The sequence below is a fragment of the Labrus mixtus genome, chromosome 3 (genome assembly GCF_963584025.1).
Source record: "Labrus mixtus chromosome 3, fLabMix1.1, whole genome shotgun sequence".
In the NCBI taxonomy this organism is placed as follows: Eukaryota; Metazoa; Chordata; class Actinopteri; order Labriformes; family Labridae; genus Labrus; species Labrus mixtus.
Genome location: NC_083614.1, coordinates 13,599,724 through 13,619,937, shown reverse-complemented (window position 1 = coordinate 13,619,937; position 20,214 = coordinate 13,599,724). Strand labels below are relative to the sequence as shown.

Here is a 20,214-nt window from a genome sequence, read left to right as displayed (position 1 = left end):
TAAACTGTCTCCGGCAGCTAAGTGTTTGGGATTTTAACAATTACCAGAATTTTAAACTTTGATATGATTCTTGAAAAAAGTAAACAATATTAATACCTATTTGTTACAACATATAATGTAATATTTACAGTCGCAACGGCAACAGAAATAGAAGTCCGAGACACCAATTTAATGTATTAATTTATTATTTAGACTAACTGCTGCACAATTAATGGCATAGTTTCTGTGCTATTAAGACAGCTATCTGTCTTTTAGTAAGTCTGACCAAAGAAAAATCGAAGAATCGATCTTTGTCATGTGATTCTGTCTTCTTGCTGTCTGTGGGTTGCGCTCTCGCAGCGCTCTGCCGCCCCCTGGTGGCCGCAGGCACCTCCTGCAGCAGGAGATGTTTCGGAGGTGTACACGGCGGTCCGGGGAGGAACCGAACGGAGCAGAGGAGCTACCGGGAGAACCGAGTAGAGGAGCCACCGGGACTGTTATCACCAGGACACAAACACAGCTACAACAACAAAACAGACACACAGCGGGAGGAGTGTGAGTGATCAGAGGTAAGAGAGGAAACTACTGACGACATCACGTTAGCTGCTTTAGGTAGCCAGCTAGCGGCTGGCGCTAACCTGTAAGGTGTACAGCGGTTTGCTAAGCTAATTAGCTCTGAGGTAAAGAAGTGTTACGTTAGATATACAGTGACATACAGAGGACATAATGCGGTAATAACCCGGTAAGCATGCAGTACACCGTTTGTCAGTGACGTTAAAGAAACAGTAGTGTGTGTATCAGTCTGTTTGCTAAGTGTTAGCTGTTAGCTGGTGTTAAAGCAGGCACAGACTTCATGAAAGAGCGACTGTGTTCACAGACTGCCTGCGTGGACCTGATCCTCCACAGATCCTCCACAGTCCCGATTCTCCAGAAGAGGATTTCACTAAACCATTGGCAATGTTTTTGTTCAATTTAGACTGCGTTTGTCTGCAATGTTGGTGATTAAAACCAAGATGTTCCTCAGTCTTTGAGTGTCTGGGTCATATTTTTGTTGCTGTGGTATCAATGTTTGATTTTCTACCTGAATCATATCAAAGGTTATAACAGCTAACATTATAACTCTATTGAACAGGCCTGGATCTTCGTGGGTTAGGGTTAGGGTTATGGTTGTGGTTATAATACAATTCCAGTGGGGAAAAACATTGTATTGTAATTCTCAATCATGTTTATTTTTATTTTTATTTTGCCTTGACTTTATGTTTTGAATTTCAGTTTGGTTTACATTTGTTTTGAATGCTGATTTGTTTATTTAAGTTTTCACTTGTTTTAGTGTTTTTTATTATTATTAGAAAGATATAAAAGCAGAACACTGGTGAATGGCAGAACTCCTGCGCTCAGGGGACAATTAAATTAATAATTACATTAATATAAAGGGATATAAAACAGAACTGGGGTAATTAAAGAACTGCTGGTTGTTCTCTCTCTCTCTCTCTCTCTCACTTCGTCCAGCAGATCTGGATCTGCGCTGGACCGGCTCCAGCTGGACTTTAGATCTGGGTCAATCTCGCCCTGAGGGGGCAAAAAGATAATCAGATAATCGATCAGTTTATTGATCCTGACGTTGCTCCTCCCCGCTTCTCTTTGTTTCTATCTCATCAGGTGATATCCTGTCTGCTGACAGTGTAGCTCCGCCCCTCAAAGAGTCTGTCTGACGGGACAGGTGGGTGGGCGGTGGTGACAGGGCGCTGGAGGTGCCATGTATCAGGGGTGAGGGGGATCAGCTGCGGGGGACACACAGAGTCGGGTGAGGAGGGGGGAGATGAAGCTCAAACAGCGCATGGTGGTGCTGTGTGCCGTGCTCCTCCTGCTCGGCCTCGCCAAGATCTTCCTGCTGGACGGAGGAGAGGGCTCTGCTTCCAGCCGACGGGACCTCAGAGCTTTCCGCAAGGTCAGGGACCAATCAGCTATCAGCATTATCTCCATCCAATCAGTTGCTAGTATGATTCGTCACTTTATCGATCAGCTGTGTCCTTCCTCAACCTCTTCAGCCCTCTGAAGTCAACTTCTTTATAACAGCATCGTCCAAAACTGTACCAAAGATTTTGCCTTTAAAGCTAAGGCTGCTGTCTTAAGTCTCATCATGTTGTTTGTTTGTTGTCCTGATAACGAGAACACCACTTCCATAGTAAACATAATGACATCACAAAATACTCCAGTATGCACTGAGAGAGCATTTTATTATCTTTTTTAATAAAGGGGTGCGAGATGAGACACTCTGCTCACGAAATGAGACAAGATTTTAACACTGTTTTAAGGAAACTTTGATGACAAAATATATGACTAGAATCACGGATCGGCTTTGATCCATTTCTCCACTCGCTCCAACATCTCTGGGTTTATGTACTGATATCACAAGACAGTTTTCATCAATCTGTGACTTTTTAATATCGCGAGCTTTGTGCCACTCAGTGGTTTTATGTGCCGTGACTCCCCCCACTTTGACGTCACATGCATACCAACTATACTACAGATCATTAGAATAACCGGTTGTGTTGTTTTAAAACAAATATTTGGACGTCCTCGAGCTCAAAAACGTTTTCTCTCGCTGTCTCTAAAAAATTTCTGTTTTTTGCACCCACAGATGGAGGCAGGCCTCTCTCTCTCCCGGGGGGCTCGCCTCACCCACACCCTGCAGTCTCCATGGGAGATAGCAAGTCAGTGGGTGGGTCCAAGGGAGGTATACCCAGAAGAGACCCCCGAGCTAGCGGCCGTGCTCACCTCGCTCAGCTCCGCCCGGATCGAGCGGGCAGACGTGGGCTACAAGGGGACACAGTTGAAGTCCCTGCTGGTGCTGGATGGGGGTCAGAAGGTCGTCTTCAAACCCAAGAGGTCAGACCTGTTAGCGAGGGGTGCGGGGTCCAGCTGTGTGTTTCACAGTAATTCAACTGTTTCTCTCTCTCTCTCTCTCGCTCTCTCAGGTATAACAGAGACTATGTGGTGGAGGGCGAGCCGTACGCAGGCTATGACAGACACAATGCTGAGGTAGCTGCTTTTCACCTGGACAGGTGAGTACACGTCAGCATTACAGGGTCTGACTGGTTACTTGTATGACATGTTAGTGGGCACGCCCTAAAAAAAACAAGGAGTGACACCTGGAGAGGAATTTGAATGATGTCTGTGCAACTGAAATCTAACCAGGGCATCTGTAGGTTCTGAAATGTCTGAAAAAGTATTTTTTTGTGGGTTTGCTTGTCCACATGACAGTTCACAACATTTAATGAAGCATGTTTAAACTCGTTCACAAACTGCCAACAGAACAGAGAGGGAGATGAAGATGGAGAAATTCAAGGTTGAGAAAATCTTACTTCAAGTAAACAGGAACTGTTGGACAAACAACGATAATGTTGCGACTTGCAAAATATGCACAACAAAATCAACGTTGGACAATGGAAATCAAAGCTGTTATATCCCACATGATTCTGTTTCAATAAGTTGTGTAAGTGTTCCTTTAAAAGAATATAGAATCTGTACACGAGGCGTCTTGATTTCCAACATGGAAAGTGTTCTGTTTCCGTTTGTGGTCCGACCTGTATCGACCTATCAAGTATCAGCAGGCTTTGTGTATGCAGGAAAAACAGTTTGTGTGGACGGAAAAAACAGGCAGAACGTCCTCCGCAATAATGACACTCCAGCTCCCATTACCAGTTATCTAAAGAGGATTTATATGTCTCTGTAAACGGATATTTGCATAAATGTAAATTGAACAACTAATTACCAATCAAACAAAACCAAAAATCTGCTTTACGCTATGTTATTAAAGCCAATCAATGTTTAGATTTCCAGACTTCCTTAAATGCATCATAAATAATCTGACCTCCTTTCAACAAACAAACGTTTTTTTATTATAATTTTTTTAATTAAATGTTTATTATTATAAAACGAAATTCCCCTCGCGGGATCAATAAAGTATAAATTATTATTATTATTATTATTATTTTGAGCTTTTTACTCCTTTATTTAGAGATGGGACAGTGGATAGAGTCAGAAATCGGAGAGAGAGAGAGAATGGAGAATGACCCAGGCCACCTGATCACTACAGCCTTCATACATAGAGTGCGTGCACTAACCACTACTCTACTGGCACCCCACAAACACTAAGAGGTGTTTTCTTCTCCTCTTGAGGACAGACCTGACGATCAGACCATGATAGACCATGATTATATACCATGATAGTGATGACAGACCATGATAGTCGATTACTAACAATTATTGTCAATGACTGTTGATGAGTTAATTATAGACCATAATACACAATGATAGCTGAGGGGTTCTGAGATTGTGAGTAATTTCAAGTAATACCTGTGTGTCCTCTCTTTAGGATCCTGGGCTTCAGGAGAGCACCTCTAGTGGTGGGGAGGTATGTTAACCTGCGGACCGAGATCAAACCCGTGGCCACAGAGCAGCTGCTGGGCACCTTCCTCATGCAGGGTCAGTTTTTTTTATTAACACCTGTGACACAGTTGTGTCAGAGTCAGACTGTTGCTGTGTGAATGACTTTTCTAACCCGATCAGTCCAAACCAACTCTGTTTCCTCCTGTCTCATGTTCAGAGGACACAGGTGTGTGTGTGTGTGTGTGTGTGTGTGTGTGTGTGTGTGTGTGTGTGTGTGTGGGCGCACGTGTGTGTGAGAGTCATTGCAAGTGTGTCTCCTCAGAGCTGTGTTTAAAACAAACACGTTCAACTAGCAGAGTTTAAACCACAGAAGAAGAGGTGGTGACACTCTCACCGCGAGGATAAAAATGTATTAAAACTAAAATGTCCGTGCAGCAGATTCAAGTTCTGAGGTCAGACCTGAGAGGTTCTGCTCACCTGTGAGAACAACTTCATTCATAGGTCCATCCATAGAAGAAAAAAAGGCACGAGCCATTCAGGGACATTTATCCATCAAACATGTGATGGGCAGAGTGTCTCTAATGAGAAGGTGTACTGCTTTAACTCGTCTTCATTTTTAAATGAGAGCAAATATGTTGTTAGAACCATATAACCATATGATACCTCTATATGATGATGTCACCTTTGATAAAGTGAAGTTGTGATGATTTTGGTCTATGTTAAATAGACCAAACAGAAGGAAATGTTTAATGTCCAGGAGAACACACATGAAGATGTGAGATGAACACATCAGACAAACAAAAAGAAGCTGAGCTAAAGTTAGCAGCAGCTCTTCTCCGTGTTCCTCCTGACATCTTGATATCAAACTGCTCCATTCAGGGTTCATCTACTCTAGTTATAAAAACTTTATTTATAAAAAAAAATGAATGAAGTACAGATATAAACTAGATTTGGATTCTGGTTTCCTCATATTTCTGTCACTGTCCTCAAACTTCAGCTTTATTTAATTATTATAAAACTAATATGAATGTGATTAGGGATCCGTTAGAAACAATGATGATCATATTTTGGCTGTGATGATAAAAACATTTCAGATGGTTGAGAATGAAACACAGGTGGACAGAGATATTCCTGAACAGCTGAGCGAGGTACAGGCGTGTTGTAATTATTACCTGACATTATTGAGTCAATATATCAACCCGAACAGCTCATCTGTTTATACACATATTGTTATTCAGGTTATATTACAAACTCAGATCAATATGTTCGGTCTAGAATTATTGAGTTGCTTGTTCTGTCCACTAGATGGTGCTGCAGGAGGTTGTTTCAAACAAATATGAAGAACACATTTTTACATTTCACTTTGGTTACTAAAGAAGGTGCTTTCATTTTTTCTTAGTACAATCATAATCTTTTCCTGAGTTCCTGATTTTATTTTTTAATTTTCTGTTACTGCAAAATAAAAATAAAAGAGAGAGTAGCACAGAAAGGTTCCTCTCATTAGTTAGTAGTTTAACAGTTTTTTTTTCAGAGCTCAATAATTGTTGATTTAAAGAAATAAATCAAAATAAATGTTATCAATACTCACAGAATGTCTCCTCTTCTGCAGGTAATAACTCCTGTTTTTACGGGAAGTGTTATTACTGTCGGGAGAGCGAGCCAGCGTGTGCAGATGGAGAGATGATGGAGGGCTCTTTAACTCTTTGGCTACCGGACGTGTGGCCTCTGCAGAAACACAGACACCCCTGGGGACGCACTTACAGGGAGGGCAAACTGGCCAGGTGAGACACACCTGAGACCTGAGTGAGCATCAACCTGAATCTGTGAACGCACATATACACGCGTTTGTTTTAAGGTCGTCCCAAGCTTATAAAACTTTAAGTGTTTTAAAAAGAAGCAATCTGTTATTTAATTGCTGATTGTATCGAAAATTACTGAAACTTTAAAAAAATAAACTACACCTTCTCTGTCAGACAGGTGTGCAGGAGATGGATGATCAATCAAACACTTTACATAAACTCTTGCACACTGAAAAGTTAACAATGTATTTGTGCAATTCAGACAGTGTGCAGGAGTTATTGAAATTTAATTTTTGTTTATCAAATACAAGAAATTATCAAATTTTAGTCGTCTAGGACTTCTCATTTTGTTGTCCTGGTTACAAACAGGTACTGTTATCGTTTGATTTTGACTAGAATCGTTTCAAAGTTTAAAATTCTGGTGTGTGTGTGTGTGTGTGTGTGTGTGTGTGTGTGTGTGTGTGTGTGTGTGTGTGTGTGTGTGTGTGTGTGTGTGTGTGTGTGTGTGTGTGTGTGTGTGTGTGTGTGTGTGTGTGTGTGTGTGTGTGTGTGTGTGTGTGTGTGTGTGTGTGTGTGTGTGTGTGTGTGTGTGTGTGTGTGTGTGTGTGTGTGTGTGTGTGTGTGTGTGTGTGTGTGTGTGTGTGCGCGTGTCTGTGTGTGTGTTCATTGACCAGGTGGGAGTATGATGAGAGTTACTGCGAGGCGGTGAAGAAGATGCCCCCGTACGACGCTGGCCCACGTCTGCTGGACGTCATTGACACGGCCATCTTTGATTACCTCATCGGTAATGCTGACCGTCATCACTACGAGAGTTTCCAGGATGATGGTGGCGCCAGCATGCTCATCCTGCTCGACAACGCGAAGAGGTCGGTTAAAACATTTTCATTATATCGGAAGAACAGTCGACGTCTCTGTTACACACAACAAACTACGATTTAACTCAAACAAGTTTAATTATTCTGAGTCAAGGCTGTTGATTATTATTTTGTTCTTCTTTAAAAAGTCCTTCCACATCTTTCAACCCTGAAAAATCTAAATATAGCTCATTCAGGACACGTCTGCTTTGACTTTTCTTGTTCATATTATTCCTACTTTCAGAAATATTTAACTTTTTCCACAAAAGTTGGGATCATTGAATTGGCAGAATGTTCAAAATGTCCCATTTTCACATTTCTTCAACCTAATTCAAAGCCTTAAAACTTACAGAAACTTGCCTCTTATCTAACCTTTAAAATATTCCCGACACTTTGGGCTTTTTCAGTATCATTTAGACTTTTTCATATACACTGATTTTCTGCTCTGAAAAGAAATTGTGTGTTTGACACAGAATGTTCAGACTCATAGTGCAGAGGGGCCGGAAAATATCTCAGTCACCTCCTTGGAGGTAATGTTGTGTTTCTTGTTGAAATTAGTTAAAACAGCAAAAGAATGCACACTTTAGCCAGTACATACCCAGCTGAAACAGAAGCTTGATCAAGTGCCCCATTTACTCCAATGTTTTCATTATTTCATAATTTTCTAAAGGAACCAGAAGAGAGAACGTTTTATCTCCCTCTCCTGGACAAATTCCTAGGAGTAAAAACATGAATTGTCATAATTGCTTCATAAAAGCCTTGAGGTGCTTATGTTGTGTTTGATAATAGCAAGTGTTTCTCCTATATGCATCTAGCATTGGCGCACTGCCGCTGCTAGATGTATAAAGATGAGTATGACGGAGATATTCCTGAACATATGTCATATGACCTTTATAATTGTGATATAGACTAAAATAATATATAGGACTCGTTTGCGGTGGGGCGCTGGTGGCACAGTGGTTTGTGCGCACGCCCCATGTATGGAGGCATTGCTCCTCCAAGCGGGCGGCCCAGGTTTGAATTCCACCTGTGGCTCCTTTCCCGCATGTCATTCCCTACTCTCTCGCTCCCTGATTTCCAACTCTATCCACTGTCCTGTCTCTCTATTAAAGGCACAAAAAGCCCAAAAATAAATCTTTAAATAATGGTCTAAATCCATTCATATCTGAGATAAAGACAAGCAATAAAAAAGTATGACAATCGCCCACATCTGATCCACTAAAGAGGATGATGACTAAGATGTATAATGGCACCAGAAAGCCTGAATGTGAGACTATTCTTATTAGTCTGTTTGCTTCATAGGATGGGCTTCTTTTTTTTTCTTCTTTTTTTTAAGATTGACAGTTAGTGGTGAGAACAATGAATTGACAAAACAAACTTTCCCTAAAGCACTGACATCTGATTCAACAGTGCAGCATCAATGCTGTTAGGTCAGAGGATTACAGAGTGGGTCTGAGTAAGTGTAAGTAGCCTTTTAGTTTTAAGTGAAACCCCTGCATGTTGAGATGGTCTAACACTGGTTAAAAAGAAAAGAAGCCCAATTCTCCTTTACAATAATTCACTAGGCTACATGTTTACAATCGAGTAGGCAGACGTATACCTTATGAAACATTTAAGATTAGTTTGAGGGAATAGTGGCATTAAAATGTGGCAGAGGCCACACAATTTGGGCTTTTACAGCCAATCATTTTCTCTGGGGTGCATGAACAACACATTTTAAACAAACAGGCATTCAGATTTCATTTTTAGCAGTTTAGCTTTAGCTATTCAACATATTCGGCACATGTTGCAGAGTCTTTCTTTAATTAGTAAGTGTATTCAGCTTTCAAACTTAGCCTTTCTACAATTTATTCCTCTCAAACATCACTGACATTATCAACCTTTTCAGAACAAGAATTAGCAGTAACGTCCAACATTCACAGCTTAATATCTTTATAAATGACATTCTCTAGTTTGCTGTTAAGACATTTTTCACATGGTGTAACTTTATTTAAAATTATGAACTATTCAGAACCTGTTTATGTTTATTTATAGAAATTCAGAAATGGTTTTCTTAAAATGTTTTACAGTGTAAAACTTCACAGTAACCATCAGATATAAACACATTTATCTCAAGGTGGTTGAGCTGGAGCTTCATACTCTGGAATAAATGTCTTCTGTGGAATAAATCAGGAACCAGAGCCAGAGTTCAGTTTAATATTTAATACAAAAAGAGGGTCAGTCAATAAAAAGAGAGAGAGCATGTGTCTGTCTGTAGGGGTCAGGTCTGTGCTCCATGTTGGTTTATTCCATCAGAGGGGTTAGGTCTGTGTTCCCTGTTGGTTTATTCCATCAGAGGGGTTAGGTCTGTGCTCCCTGTTGGTTTATTCCATCAGAGGGGTTAGGTCTGTGTTCCCTGTTGGTTTATTCCATCAGAGGGGTTAGGTCTGTGTTCCCTGTTGGTTTATTCCATCAGAGGGGTTAGGTCTGTGTTCCCTGTTAGTTTATTCCATCAGAGGGGGTCAGGTCTGTGTTCCATGTTGGTTTATTCCATCAGAGGGGTCAGGTCTGTGTTCCATGTTGGTTTATTCCATCAGAGGGGTTAGGTCTGTGTTCCCTGTTGGTTTATTCCATCAGAGGGGTCAGGTCTGTGTTCCATGTTGGTTTATTCCATCAGAGGGGTCAGGTCTGTGTTCCATGTTGGTTTATTCCATCAGAGGGGTCAGGTCTGTGTTCCATGTTGGTTTATTCCATCAGAGGGGTTAGGTCTGTGCTCCCTGTTGGTTTATTCCATCAGAGGGGTTAGGTCTGTGTTCCCTGTTGGTTTATTCCATCAGAGGGGGTCAGGTCTGTGTTCCATGTTGGTTTATTCCATCAGAGGGGTTAGGTCTGTGCTCCCTGTTGGTTTATTCCATCCGAGGGGTTAGGTCTGTGTTCCCTGTTGGTTTATTCCATTAGAGGGGGTCAGGTCTGTGCTCCATGTTGGTTTATTCCATTAGAGGGGGTCAGGTCTGTGCTCTGTCACTGTGTATCAAAGTTATCCATATTAATATGTCCAACTTTAAAGCAGAAATAAAAATATTTACAGCCTGGTTAAAAACAAGATTCTGAACAGTAAAATATATTATTATTATTATCAGCACACACTGTACAGGGTTGTTTTTTACAACTCATTTGTCTTGAATAAAGAAGGATAAGATTTCTTAAAATTAGGTGCGTGGATGAGTTGACTGACAGGTGGGCGTGTTGTCGCTGTTTTTCAGTAGGTTTAATCCCCTACTCAGCTCCAACTCTTCATCTGTTCCTAGATTGATCTAAAGTCAGGTAGTGTAAGCATTTCAAATATGCTGACTGGCGATATCTATGTTTTATAGACTATGATTCAGCATGTAGAAAAAAAAGGCAGTTGAGTTTCATACAGATCCTACTGCGAGCCTTGGATTGTTTGTTAAAGTTTTTAGTGAAACTGCTCTTTTGTCTGACAGCGCAACAATTCTCTGGGTTTTATTTTTTCTTCTATGATTTTATTTCAGCTTTGGGAATGCAGCCCTGGACGAGCGCAGCATCCTCGCCCCTCTCTACCAGTGCTGCATGTGAGTCCTATAATTGTTATTATTAATGATCTATGATAATGACATATGTTATCAATGGGTGTCCAACGGTTCACATGGGTCACGGTTCGGTAAGAATTCAGTTCAACAGGAAAAAAAGTGCTGGGTGCGTATTTCTAGGTTTTTCTTATTAATTAAACGAAAGTCATGAAAATGACAGTTTGTTCCAACTAGTGTTATTAAGAACTACCTGTGATAGTAGGTACATTTGAGTTAAAATCTCGCATGCCAATTAGTTGTTACCGCAGTAACAACTACTATTCCTGGGGTCTAAACAAAAAAAACACACAAAAACAAGATCACAACATTAATTCACAATTTTTATGAAGTTTGCAGTCACACATTTATCAACGGTGGGACAAAGTCATTGTTCAAACAAGCACACCAAAATACAGTGCATTGTGGGTTGAATTTGGCCATCTGTAAACGATGTCAAATTGGATTTGCTGAGCATGACAAACGTTAGCATTGCTAACAACACCATCCTTCAGACCTCCTTACAGGTTAACGCGCTGATGCCTGTGATAAGTGTGGTTACACCGGTCTACAGACTACAAATAACTTTGTCTCCATTTTATAGATGAAAATAAGCTACTGTCAAACTGCGCAGCGCTACGGGATGCCATTGTTCCATTGTCTTGTTTACTTTCAAGTGATAGTGCAGGCTGGATGACAGCAGCAACTACTGACAGAAGCTACATGTAGCATTCAGGTGCTCCTCGGATGGTCACAGTTTCCGAGTTGGGAAGTCATTCATCCGACTTCAGTGTGTTCATGTGTTTTCAATTTTTAAAAAAACAGACAGCGTGGATGCTACGAAGACGATGTGTGTAATGTCTCTGTTACAAGTTATATTTAAGCAAAACATTGATGTGAAATAAGTGAATTAGCCTATTGAAAAGTATCGTAACATTAACAAAACATACTGTATTTTGCCCACCATGTTGATGAGGAATATGTATAGGCACCTAATTCAATTAAATTTCCCACTTGTTGTTCCGACTTGAGCAGGTGCTTCTGTACATTTTCCAACTCGAAAACTCGTTTTCTAGATGTGTCCGACACCACATGAATGCAGCTACAGCCCCAACTAGTGACACGTGGCTACGGTAAACAGAATTTGACAGGCTTTGGTGCGCTTCACAGAGTGCTGTCTGAAAGCAAAACAAATGCAAATATCCCTAAATTGTCCACCAAACTTTATATGTGAAAGCGACCTAACGAATCATCGCTACTGACATCGAACAAGAAAAACTCAAAGTAGGTAGCACCCTCTGCGGGTAAAATAGAGTATTGCAAAGTATATGTGTGTCACATGGATTTCAATTTTCCATATTTCTTTAAATGTTTTCATTGTATTGCATGGTGTCATACATCGCTGTTTTTTTGATGGTTGTCTCTATTCTGTGTGTGTGCCAGGGTGCGGGTGTCCACCTGGAATAGGTTGAACCTGCTGAGGGGCGGAGCTCTGAGCTCAGCGATGCGTCAGGCTCTTGGATTCGACCCCATCCAGCCAGTCCTGTCCGAGCCTCACCTGACAGCTCTGGACCGCCGTCTGTCGGGCGTCATAGCAACAGTGAAGCAGTGCATGGAGAGTCAGGGCGCAGACAATACGCTGATCGAGGACCGCATCAACCTCCCCCACCCCTGAACATATAGAAATGCTGAGGTGAGGGGAGGAGAATGGATGTTTTGTGCCTCTCTGACAGCAGGACGCTTTGTGGACTCTCTGAGGACTGATGTACATACAGGACAGAGCCTGGCCCCGCCCCACGCCATTTTATCAGGCTGTCTACAGTCATAAACTGAAGAGTTGACTTGAGTTGATGAACAAAAATAAATTGAATCCGGGTTAAATTTAAATAAGGTTTTTTTTCTCCTGAACTCTGATTGGAGGAGAGAGGAGCTCCTTCACTGTACAGACGAATCTCCGTAGTGACCGAAAATATACATCTGTGATTAAAAATAATATGTGAGTGAGTGAGTGAGTGAGTGAGTGAGTGAGTGAGTGGTGCGCAATACTGTGCCATATATAAGAAGCTACTGATGGGACAGACTTGAAAGGGGTTTCATGTTCATCATTAAATTCTGATGTATTTAACTGATCTCAGGTCTGTGTTTGTTTGAATAACCCTTTAGATTAACGTCATGTTGCGCTCATTCTCATATCTGAACTCTGTGTTCACAATGATTGTAAATCCTCACTTTAAGGGTTGTTACAATACCAGAGTTTCAACTTTGATATGATTGTAGTTCAAATCAAATGATATCAATACTTGTGTGATACCATGGCAACGGAAATAGAAGTCCTAGACACCCAATATTTGATAATTTATTGTTTTAATGATTAAAAATTGCAGGTAAACTCCTGCACACTGTCCTAATTGAACAAGTATGTTGGCAACATGTATGTGCTATTAGTGCTATTTAGTCAGTGTGCTGGGGGTTTCCCTTATAGTCATTACTCTTTGATAATATGGATCAATATGTTATATGTATCAAAATGTTTGAAAACCTTGATTGCTTTGACTCTTCAGCCTCTTTGTGTGGTTAAAGGTAAGTCGTCATGTTTCTGATCTGAATCATTATTCAACTGCAATCAGAATCAGCAGAGTGAAATTGGTCACACTAATAATCCAGCTTTTTTATGTGATCTCATAATGTGAGGGTTCAGGTATGGTTTTGAGGGGGGAGGGGGGTGTGGTTTGCACACATTAAATGATTCAGCTGTCTTCAGCTTTGATCCCCTGAAGCTGCACAGACGACAGGTGTTTGTAACTTCTTTTTTGTTAGGGTTCGGGTATGGTTTAGAGGGGGGGGGGTTGTGGTTTGTACATGAAATTTCTTCAGCTGTGATCCTCTGATCCTCTTTGTAACTTTTTTTGTTATTCAGATGTTTTGAATAGTTCTGTTTTTGGTGCTTCTTGTGTGTGTGTGTGTGTGTGTGTGTGTTAGAGGATGTGTGTGGGCAGCTGCTGATGAACACACTCAGATTTTCCTGATCTATCCCTGTGTGTTCCTGTCCATCAGCTGAAAACTCAAACAGCAGTGTGCGTGTGTTCACTGAATGAGTGTGTGAGCAGATACTGTATGTGTTCTTACAGACCTGCCTCTGGTGGAATTCCCCTGTTAAAGCTTCTCTTACAGACATCACACATAACTTCAGACACACCAACTGAGAGAAGAGGATAAAGTAGAACAGCATCACTTTGCATTGTTGTGCAGTTTTGTGTTTGTGTCCGCATGCACCTAGAAGCAGCGAAACAACACAGTGCCCCCGCTAGCCAGCTTCCATCAGATATAGACTTTCAGCTAGTCACCTGTTTCGTTTTGGCTCAGCAGGTGTTCTAATCAGTACATGAACCAAAACATTGAAACTGATGTAAACCACAGAGTGTTTGTGTGTGTGTAATTAAGAGAATGTGTGTGTAAGAGAGAGAGTGCGTGTGCGTGCGTGCGTGCGTGCGTGTGTGCGTGCGTGTGTCTGTGTGTGTGTTCACATAAGGGTCTTCTTCCATTCAACTAACTGCACCACCCTCACGCCTGTCCACCATGGGGTCCAGAGCCTTCAGTCGCTCTGCCCCCCACCTCTGAGACTTCCTTCCACCACACATCTGTAATATTGACTCTCTCCTCATTTTTAAATCTCATCTCAAAACACATCTTTTTAAACGGGCATGTTCAGTCTGATCATTATCTGTCTGGTGTCATAAATCCTCTACATCCTGTAAATTGGTCTTTTTAATGTTCATTTTGTCGAAGTATTGTTACTTTACTTATTGTTATTTTTATCTCTGCTTTGTAAGGTGACCTTGAGTGTTTTGAAAGGTGCCTTTAAATAAAATGTGTTACTATTAATATAATCATAAAAACACTGCGTACACTGGTTTAAAGCCAATGTTGTGGTGTCTTAAACACTCTAAAGTCAAGCAGGGGGCAACTCCATTGTTTTTAAAAGCAGTCTGATTGTATAGAGGTCTATGATAAAATGTTCCTGCTTGTCAGTTGATTTATTCCCTTAGTGAACATTTTCCTAATGAGTTTATGGTCTCAAGATCTAGTTTCAAGTCTTCCTCAATACAGCATGATGTTCATTTAGTAAATTATGGTCAGATTTTGAGTCAAATAGACCAGAAAGAGGGTTTCGGGTGGGGCTAACATTGCCTACCTGAAAAAGTCTTGGTAAGTGTTTTATTGCATTAAAAGAAGCTCTTAGGAGATGGCTGTTCATATTTTCATTAAGAATGTTTTTTTCTGTAAGAGGAGCTGAAGAGGAGCAAGGATTTCCCTCCCCATGGTCACTTCAGGTTTAAAAATGTGTTGTCAGTGTTAATGCTCTGTTTCTGTTTCTCCCACAGACTGAATGTAAAGATGGACAACATGTCTCCACCTCCTCACGCTGTACAAATATGAAGCCAAATTCCATTCACGACCCCCCTGGTTAACCTTCCTGCCAAAGGTCAAATGTCCCTCAGAAAACTTCAGGTAATGGCGGCGGCATGAAAAAGCTGTGTGTCGTTCCAACCTCACAATTCTAACGGTAAAAGAAATGGTGCATTGACAGGTGGACTCGCATATCAACCTGTATGAGGGGATGAATTTATGTTCAGGTGAAACGGAGGTAAGAACGACTAGAGCAAGTAAGAAAAGTGCAAACAAACATTTGGCGGCACCAGTCGCCACAATGGCAGAAGTGGGAGAGATAAACGCCTGATGCTGGAAATCAAGGACTCGCTCTCGAAAGACATAAAGGACTTCAGGATGGACTTAAGAGAAGGTTTCATAAAAAGGCGATTTATTGGTGATAACATCCGCCATCTACTGGATACTATAGACTATTATTAAGCGGAACAAAAACTCAGAATTTTATTTATTGCTTACTTTGAAAAGGAATTCGACAAAGTATGATGGGATTTCTTTTCAAAAAACGCTAAATTTTTTTTTACTTTAGAAATTCCCTTAAAATGCGTGAAGGTCATATATAATCAACAAACCAGTAAAATAATAAATAATGGGTATTTATCGAACAGTTTCAGACTGGCTAGAGGTGTATGCCAGGGGTGCATGCTGTCTCTGTATTTGTTTGTATTATGTATTGAAATTCTTGCTATTAGAATCAGAAATAAAATGTGTATAGTAGGCTTAAAACCAAATGGTATAGAAACAAAAATAACAATTTATGCAGACGATCCTTTTTTCTGCAGCCTGAGAAATCTCCACTAGATGCCCTTATAGATGGTAGAATTTCCTTTTCAAAATTATCTGGATTATACCAAGATTTTGAGAAACAGACTATATGAGAATTGGATCATTGAGAGGTACTGATTTCAATATACGGTGTCCAGCTCGAGTCGGTGGAGTAACCGCTCAGTACATGTTCTGGGAATTCATAGTCCAGAAGACCTAAGACAAATTCTGAAGAAAACATTGAGAAACTTGAAAAAGATTTACAACCTTGGAGAGGGGAAATGTTCTCATTGCAGGGAAAGTTTACGCAGATTAATACTTTTGAAATTCCTCAGCTGATTTATTATAGCTAGTGCTAGGCTCTCTGAAAATAAGATCTTTTTACTAACACTTTAAAAGGATCTGGGAAGAACATCGGTTCAGGAACATTACCAAGAAGTAGCCTAATTAAAACTACACTTCTCAGAAGAATGAACACTGTGACATCAATGTGATCGGAACTTACTATAAAGACAGAAACCATGTTTCAGAAACATTTATCGTTGTCCCATCTGTTCAAAGGGGTTCACAGATCACACACAGCCTGTTGGGGAAGAAATCTCTGGATTAAATAATCCTAACTCACATTCTGCAGAGATGTAGCCTACAAAAAAATTGAATTTTTTGAGGTGCAAATGGTTAAGTGGCGACACGTATGGAGTGGTGGTTGTGGGTGGTCCGGGTTCAAGTCTGACACTTTTCCCGCCAGTTTTTCCTCTCTCACCCCCCCCCCCCCCCTGGTTTTACAGTATCCACTGTCCTGTCCAATGACTGGAGCACAGTGAGTCTGCCGGTGCGTCTGTTTCACACTTCCGTATGTGTGTATGTGTGTATGTGTGTGCGTGTTTGTTTGTTTATATGCGCGCGCGTCAGTGTATCCCCCTCCCACGCATGCGCACAGTCAACATAAAGGGTCGATGTCGCGCGGCTTCGTTCAATCCTCGATCCTTCAGCGCGAGAAGACACTGCGGAGCTCGTGCAGACCGCTCACATTACCTACACATCGGAGGAGGGGGAGAGACGGGAGAAGAGACAGGGTTTAGGATGCATTCTGAAGAGGGACAGGTGATCCGCCGGGACAGGCGCTCGCGGAAGCTGGCTGTGGTGGTGGCAGTGCAGAATGTGGTGGTGGCCGCGTGCCTGATGGTCACGCTCTTCGTTTACCTGGAGTTTCAGGGGCGCGTGAGCAGCCCGGTGAGTCCACTCTGACAGTTACTCTAACTTTATATGAGATGATGACAAGTTTCAGTGTGAAAATATGAGACTAACTCAAAGTCACTTAAGTATGTGACTCTGTTTAATAAAAGAATATACATAAGTCTACAAACATTTACCATTCTACAATTCACTTATCAGACGCTTTTAATATTTCTCCTTATCTTTGAAGCAATGTTTGAACACATCTAGAATTACCGATCTGTCATCTGACCTACTCTGTGATTCACATTTGATTAGTTCAAGTGTGTTAAACAGTTAAAGTTTGTATTTGTCTTTGACATAAAAATGTCAAGGTTTTTTTTCTCTGTTTAAAAGCTGTTTTTTAAATCTGTCTCTGTGTGAGTCACCTGATCAAAATACATCATCCAAACCCTACAAATCACATCGATTCACATCATGATGGAGGGTTTATAACAACAACAATAACATATTAATATTGATTAAAACGTTGTTTTAGTTCATAATAATCTATCAATCTATACGTTCTGCATACTGGAGAGCTGATTGAGGAGTCAGCTCAAATCATTTTTGTAAAACATGTAAAGAGGTAAATGTGTTCATGTCGAGCAGATTCTGTAAATTGTTCCAGATTCGGGAGCAGAATAGGCAAAAACAGACTTTTCAGGCAAGTTTCCCTGGCTGTTTCCAGGGCACAGTGATAGCTTTGAGAAGCTCGTCTGATAAAAATCATCAGATGATTGAAGAAGATAATATTTCTAAAAATCCCGATAAAATATTTGTGTATAAAATATGCTGATGATGTCAGTGACACATCCAGTGGCGTGCTTCTTCTCTGTGACTTACTGTTAAGGTGAGTAAAATAGTATAACCATACTCTAAATAAGCCATGTGACATTAAAGAAGATGGAAGTGTTGTAATTTCCTGTATTCAGTAAATGCAACAGGGGCAAGACAAAAATAACCTTGTCTCATGGGTTAGTTTGTGTCAAGCTGTAGTCAGTTTAACATAAGAAGAAGAAAAAGACATGCTTCTAAAAAGTGAATGTTTCTTAATATGAAGCATCAAATAGAGCTTTTTTATTAACATTTTCAAAGGGGGGTTGGGCTCAGCCCTTTATGTCCCCAAGTGTGTGAAACCCCCTGGTCAAGTCTCTGAGTGAGAGAGGAACAGCACACCTTACCACACAGTGATGTGTCCCATGTTTCATCAGTAATAAATCAGGACAGTGCATAGAGTCAAAATCAGGTAGAGAGAGAGAGAGTGGGGGATGACATGCGGGAAAGGAGCCAGAGGTCGGCTTCGAAGCCGGGCCCACTGTCCCGAGTACTGCAGCTTCTGTACATGGGGCGCATGGACAAACCAGCGGACAACCGGCGCCCCATCAGTAATAAAGCTTAATGCAAAACCGACAGATGAAGAATCTTCTTTAAAGGAAAGATTACAAGGATCTACACAAAGACGACAGGGATAAGAAAGTCACAGAGTCTGACGCTTCAATGACAATATTTGCTATTGTATTAATGAAACCTGTAAGAGGACAACCACAGTAGCAACTAAAGACGGTGAGGAACATACTGAAGAACATGATGCAGCAGCTTCATTAAGTGCACAGATCGTGCATAGTGAATTCTCCTAAATCTTTCCAGCTGTGTTCTCACATCAGCTCAAACGCACCTCACACAGACTATTGACTGGCAGGAAAAAGGCTGTTTGCCTTCCGACACGCGGCTCACCTTGAAAACTTCAGGAAGTTCTCTGGAGTTTTTCTGAAAGCACCAGAAGAGTTTGTTTAGCTAAACCTGTTCAGTCTTTATTAAAATGAGACAGTTTAACAGAAACCTAAGAGTTTATCGAGGAGTCCTGTATGTGGCCTGATTATGTGAACTTCAGAGTGATGAGTCATGTTTACACTGAGCCTGTTTCTCACTTCTGTTATTAATCATCTCAATGAGACTTTCCCTCCTTTCTGTCATTAAACCACTAAATCAGACAGTCACAGTCTCAGAGGGGAACATGAGGGGATCTGAGCTGACTGACATTTAGATAAATCACCCACACATACAGAGAGAGAGAGAGAGAGAGAGAGAGAGAGAGAGCTAGAAGACATTGCTGAGGAGAGGGAGGTCTGGGCTTCACTCTTGATAAGTGGAAAAAGATGGATCGAGAATGACAGACAGGGACTAGCCCACCAAAAACATTTGGAAGCTTCTCTAACATTTGTGTAACATTACATGAATCTTACAACAGCCTTTGTTGTGTCATCTGTCAACAGGTTGTTGAAGACAAAGTACACATCCAAGTCCTTGCTGCAGGTGTGTGAACTTTGTTTCTATCTCACTTTTCTTTGTCTCAGTTTTTTTTCAAAAGCTCAGAGTGTGTGTTGCATACAGATATGTTTGTTTTATGGTAATCAACTGTTTAAGAAAATGATAAAAATATATACAATTTGTATTTTTTAAATCATTGATAGAATGAAAAAAACCCAAAGCTTCATCAAATTACATTTTAATCAAAAGAAATGTGCATGAGGGTGGGATAAGTAGGCCTTCATCAAAAATTGCATGCAATCACCTGCACACTGTCTAAATTGCACAAATACGTTGGCAAAGTTTTGGTATTAAAATAAGAGGGCTTCTATTTTTTGCCATGGTAACAAACAGGCAGATCGACATCGTGTGCGACGTTTAAAATGTGTGTGTGTGTGTGTGTGTGTGTGTGTGTGTAGATGCCTCTCATAGCAGAACTATGCAGCTGGAATACGTTCAAAGCAGCTACATGATGACTCTGGACAAAGACAGGATCCAGGTGATCTGTACTGGGCCTTACCTGGCGTACCTGTACGTGTGCTTTAAGAACCTGAGCACTGTCAGCAGCACAGCCGCCCTGCAGCTGGTGGCGAGGGGGGATGACACACCACTCAGCTCCTTCTTGCTGCAGACTTCACATGAGGCCTGCAGGGGGCTCCATAATATCACCTACCTCAGAGCGGGGCAAGAGGTCAGCGTGCGGCTGAACATCACAGAAAACTCCAAGATCAAGAACATGACTGTAGGACTCAGCTACCTAATGGGGGGGCCTTGTGACTTCTGAGGGGGAGAGCTGAGTGTGTCAGAAACACACACACGGCACACACTGCAGGACAAAGTGTGCTGACTTTGAGCCCTCTCTCTCTGAGACGTTGCTATACCTATGTG

At 41.2% G+C, this 20,214-nt stretch overlaps 1 protein-coding gene across 1 annotated transcript; it reads left to right on the top strand.

Annotated features, from left to right (window-relative positions):
• The first annotated feature begins 375 nt into the window (after positions 1-375).
• Positions 376-12,719, top strand: fam20b (FAM20B glycosaminoglycan xylosylkinase). The gene is made up of 9 exons (XM_061032194.1): positions 376-548; positions 1,639-1,927; positions 2,621-2,868; positions 2,958-3,044; positions 4,358-4,467; positions 5,981-6,152; positions 6,845-7,036; positions 10,537-10,596; positions 12,034-12,719. The coding sequence occupies exons 2-9, from the start codon at positions 1,799-1,801 to the stop codon at positions 12,263-12,265; spliced, it is 1,230 nt and encodes a 409-aa protein (XP_060888177.1). The 5' UTR covers positions 376-548; positions 1,639-1,798; the 3' UTR covers positions 12,266-12,719.
• The last annotated feature ends 7,495 nt before the right edge of the window (positions 12,720-20,214 follow it).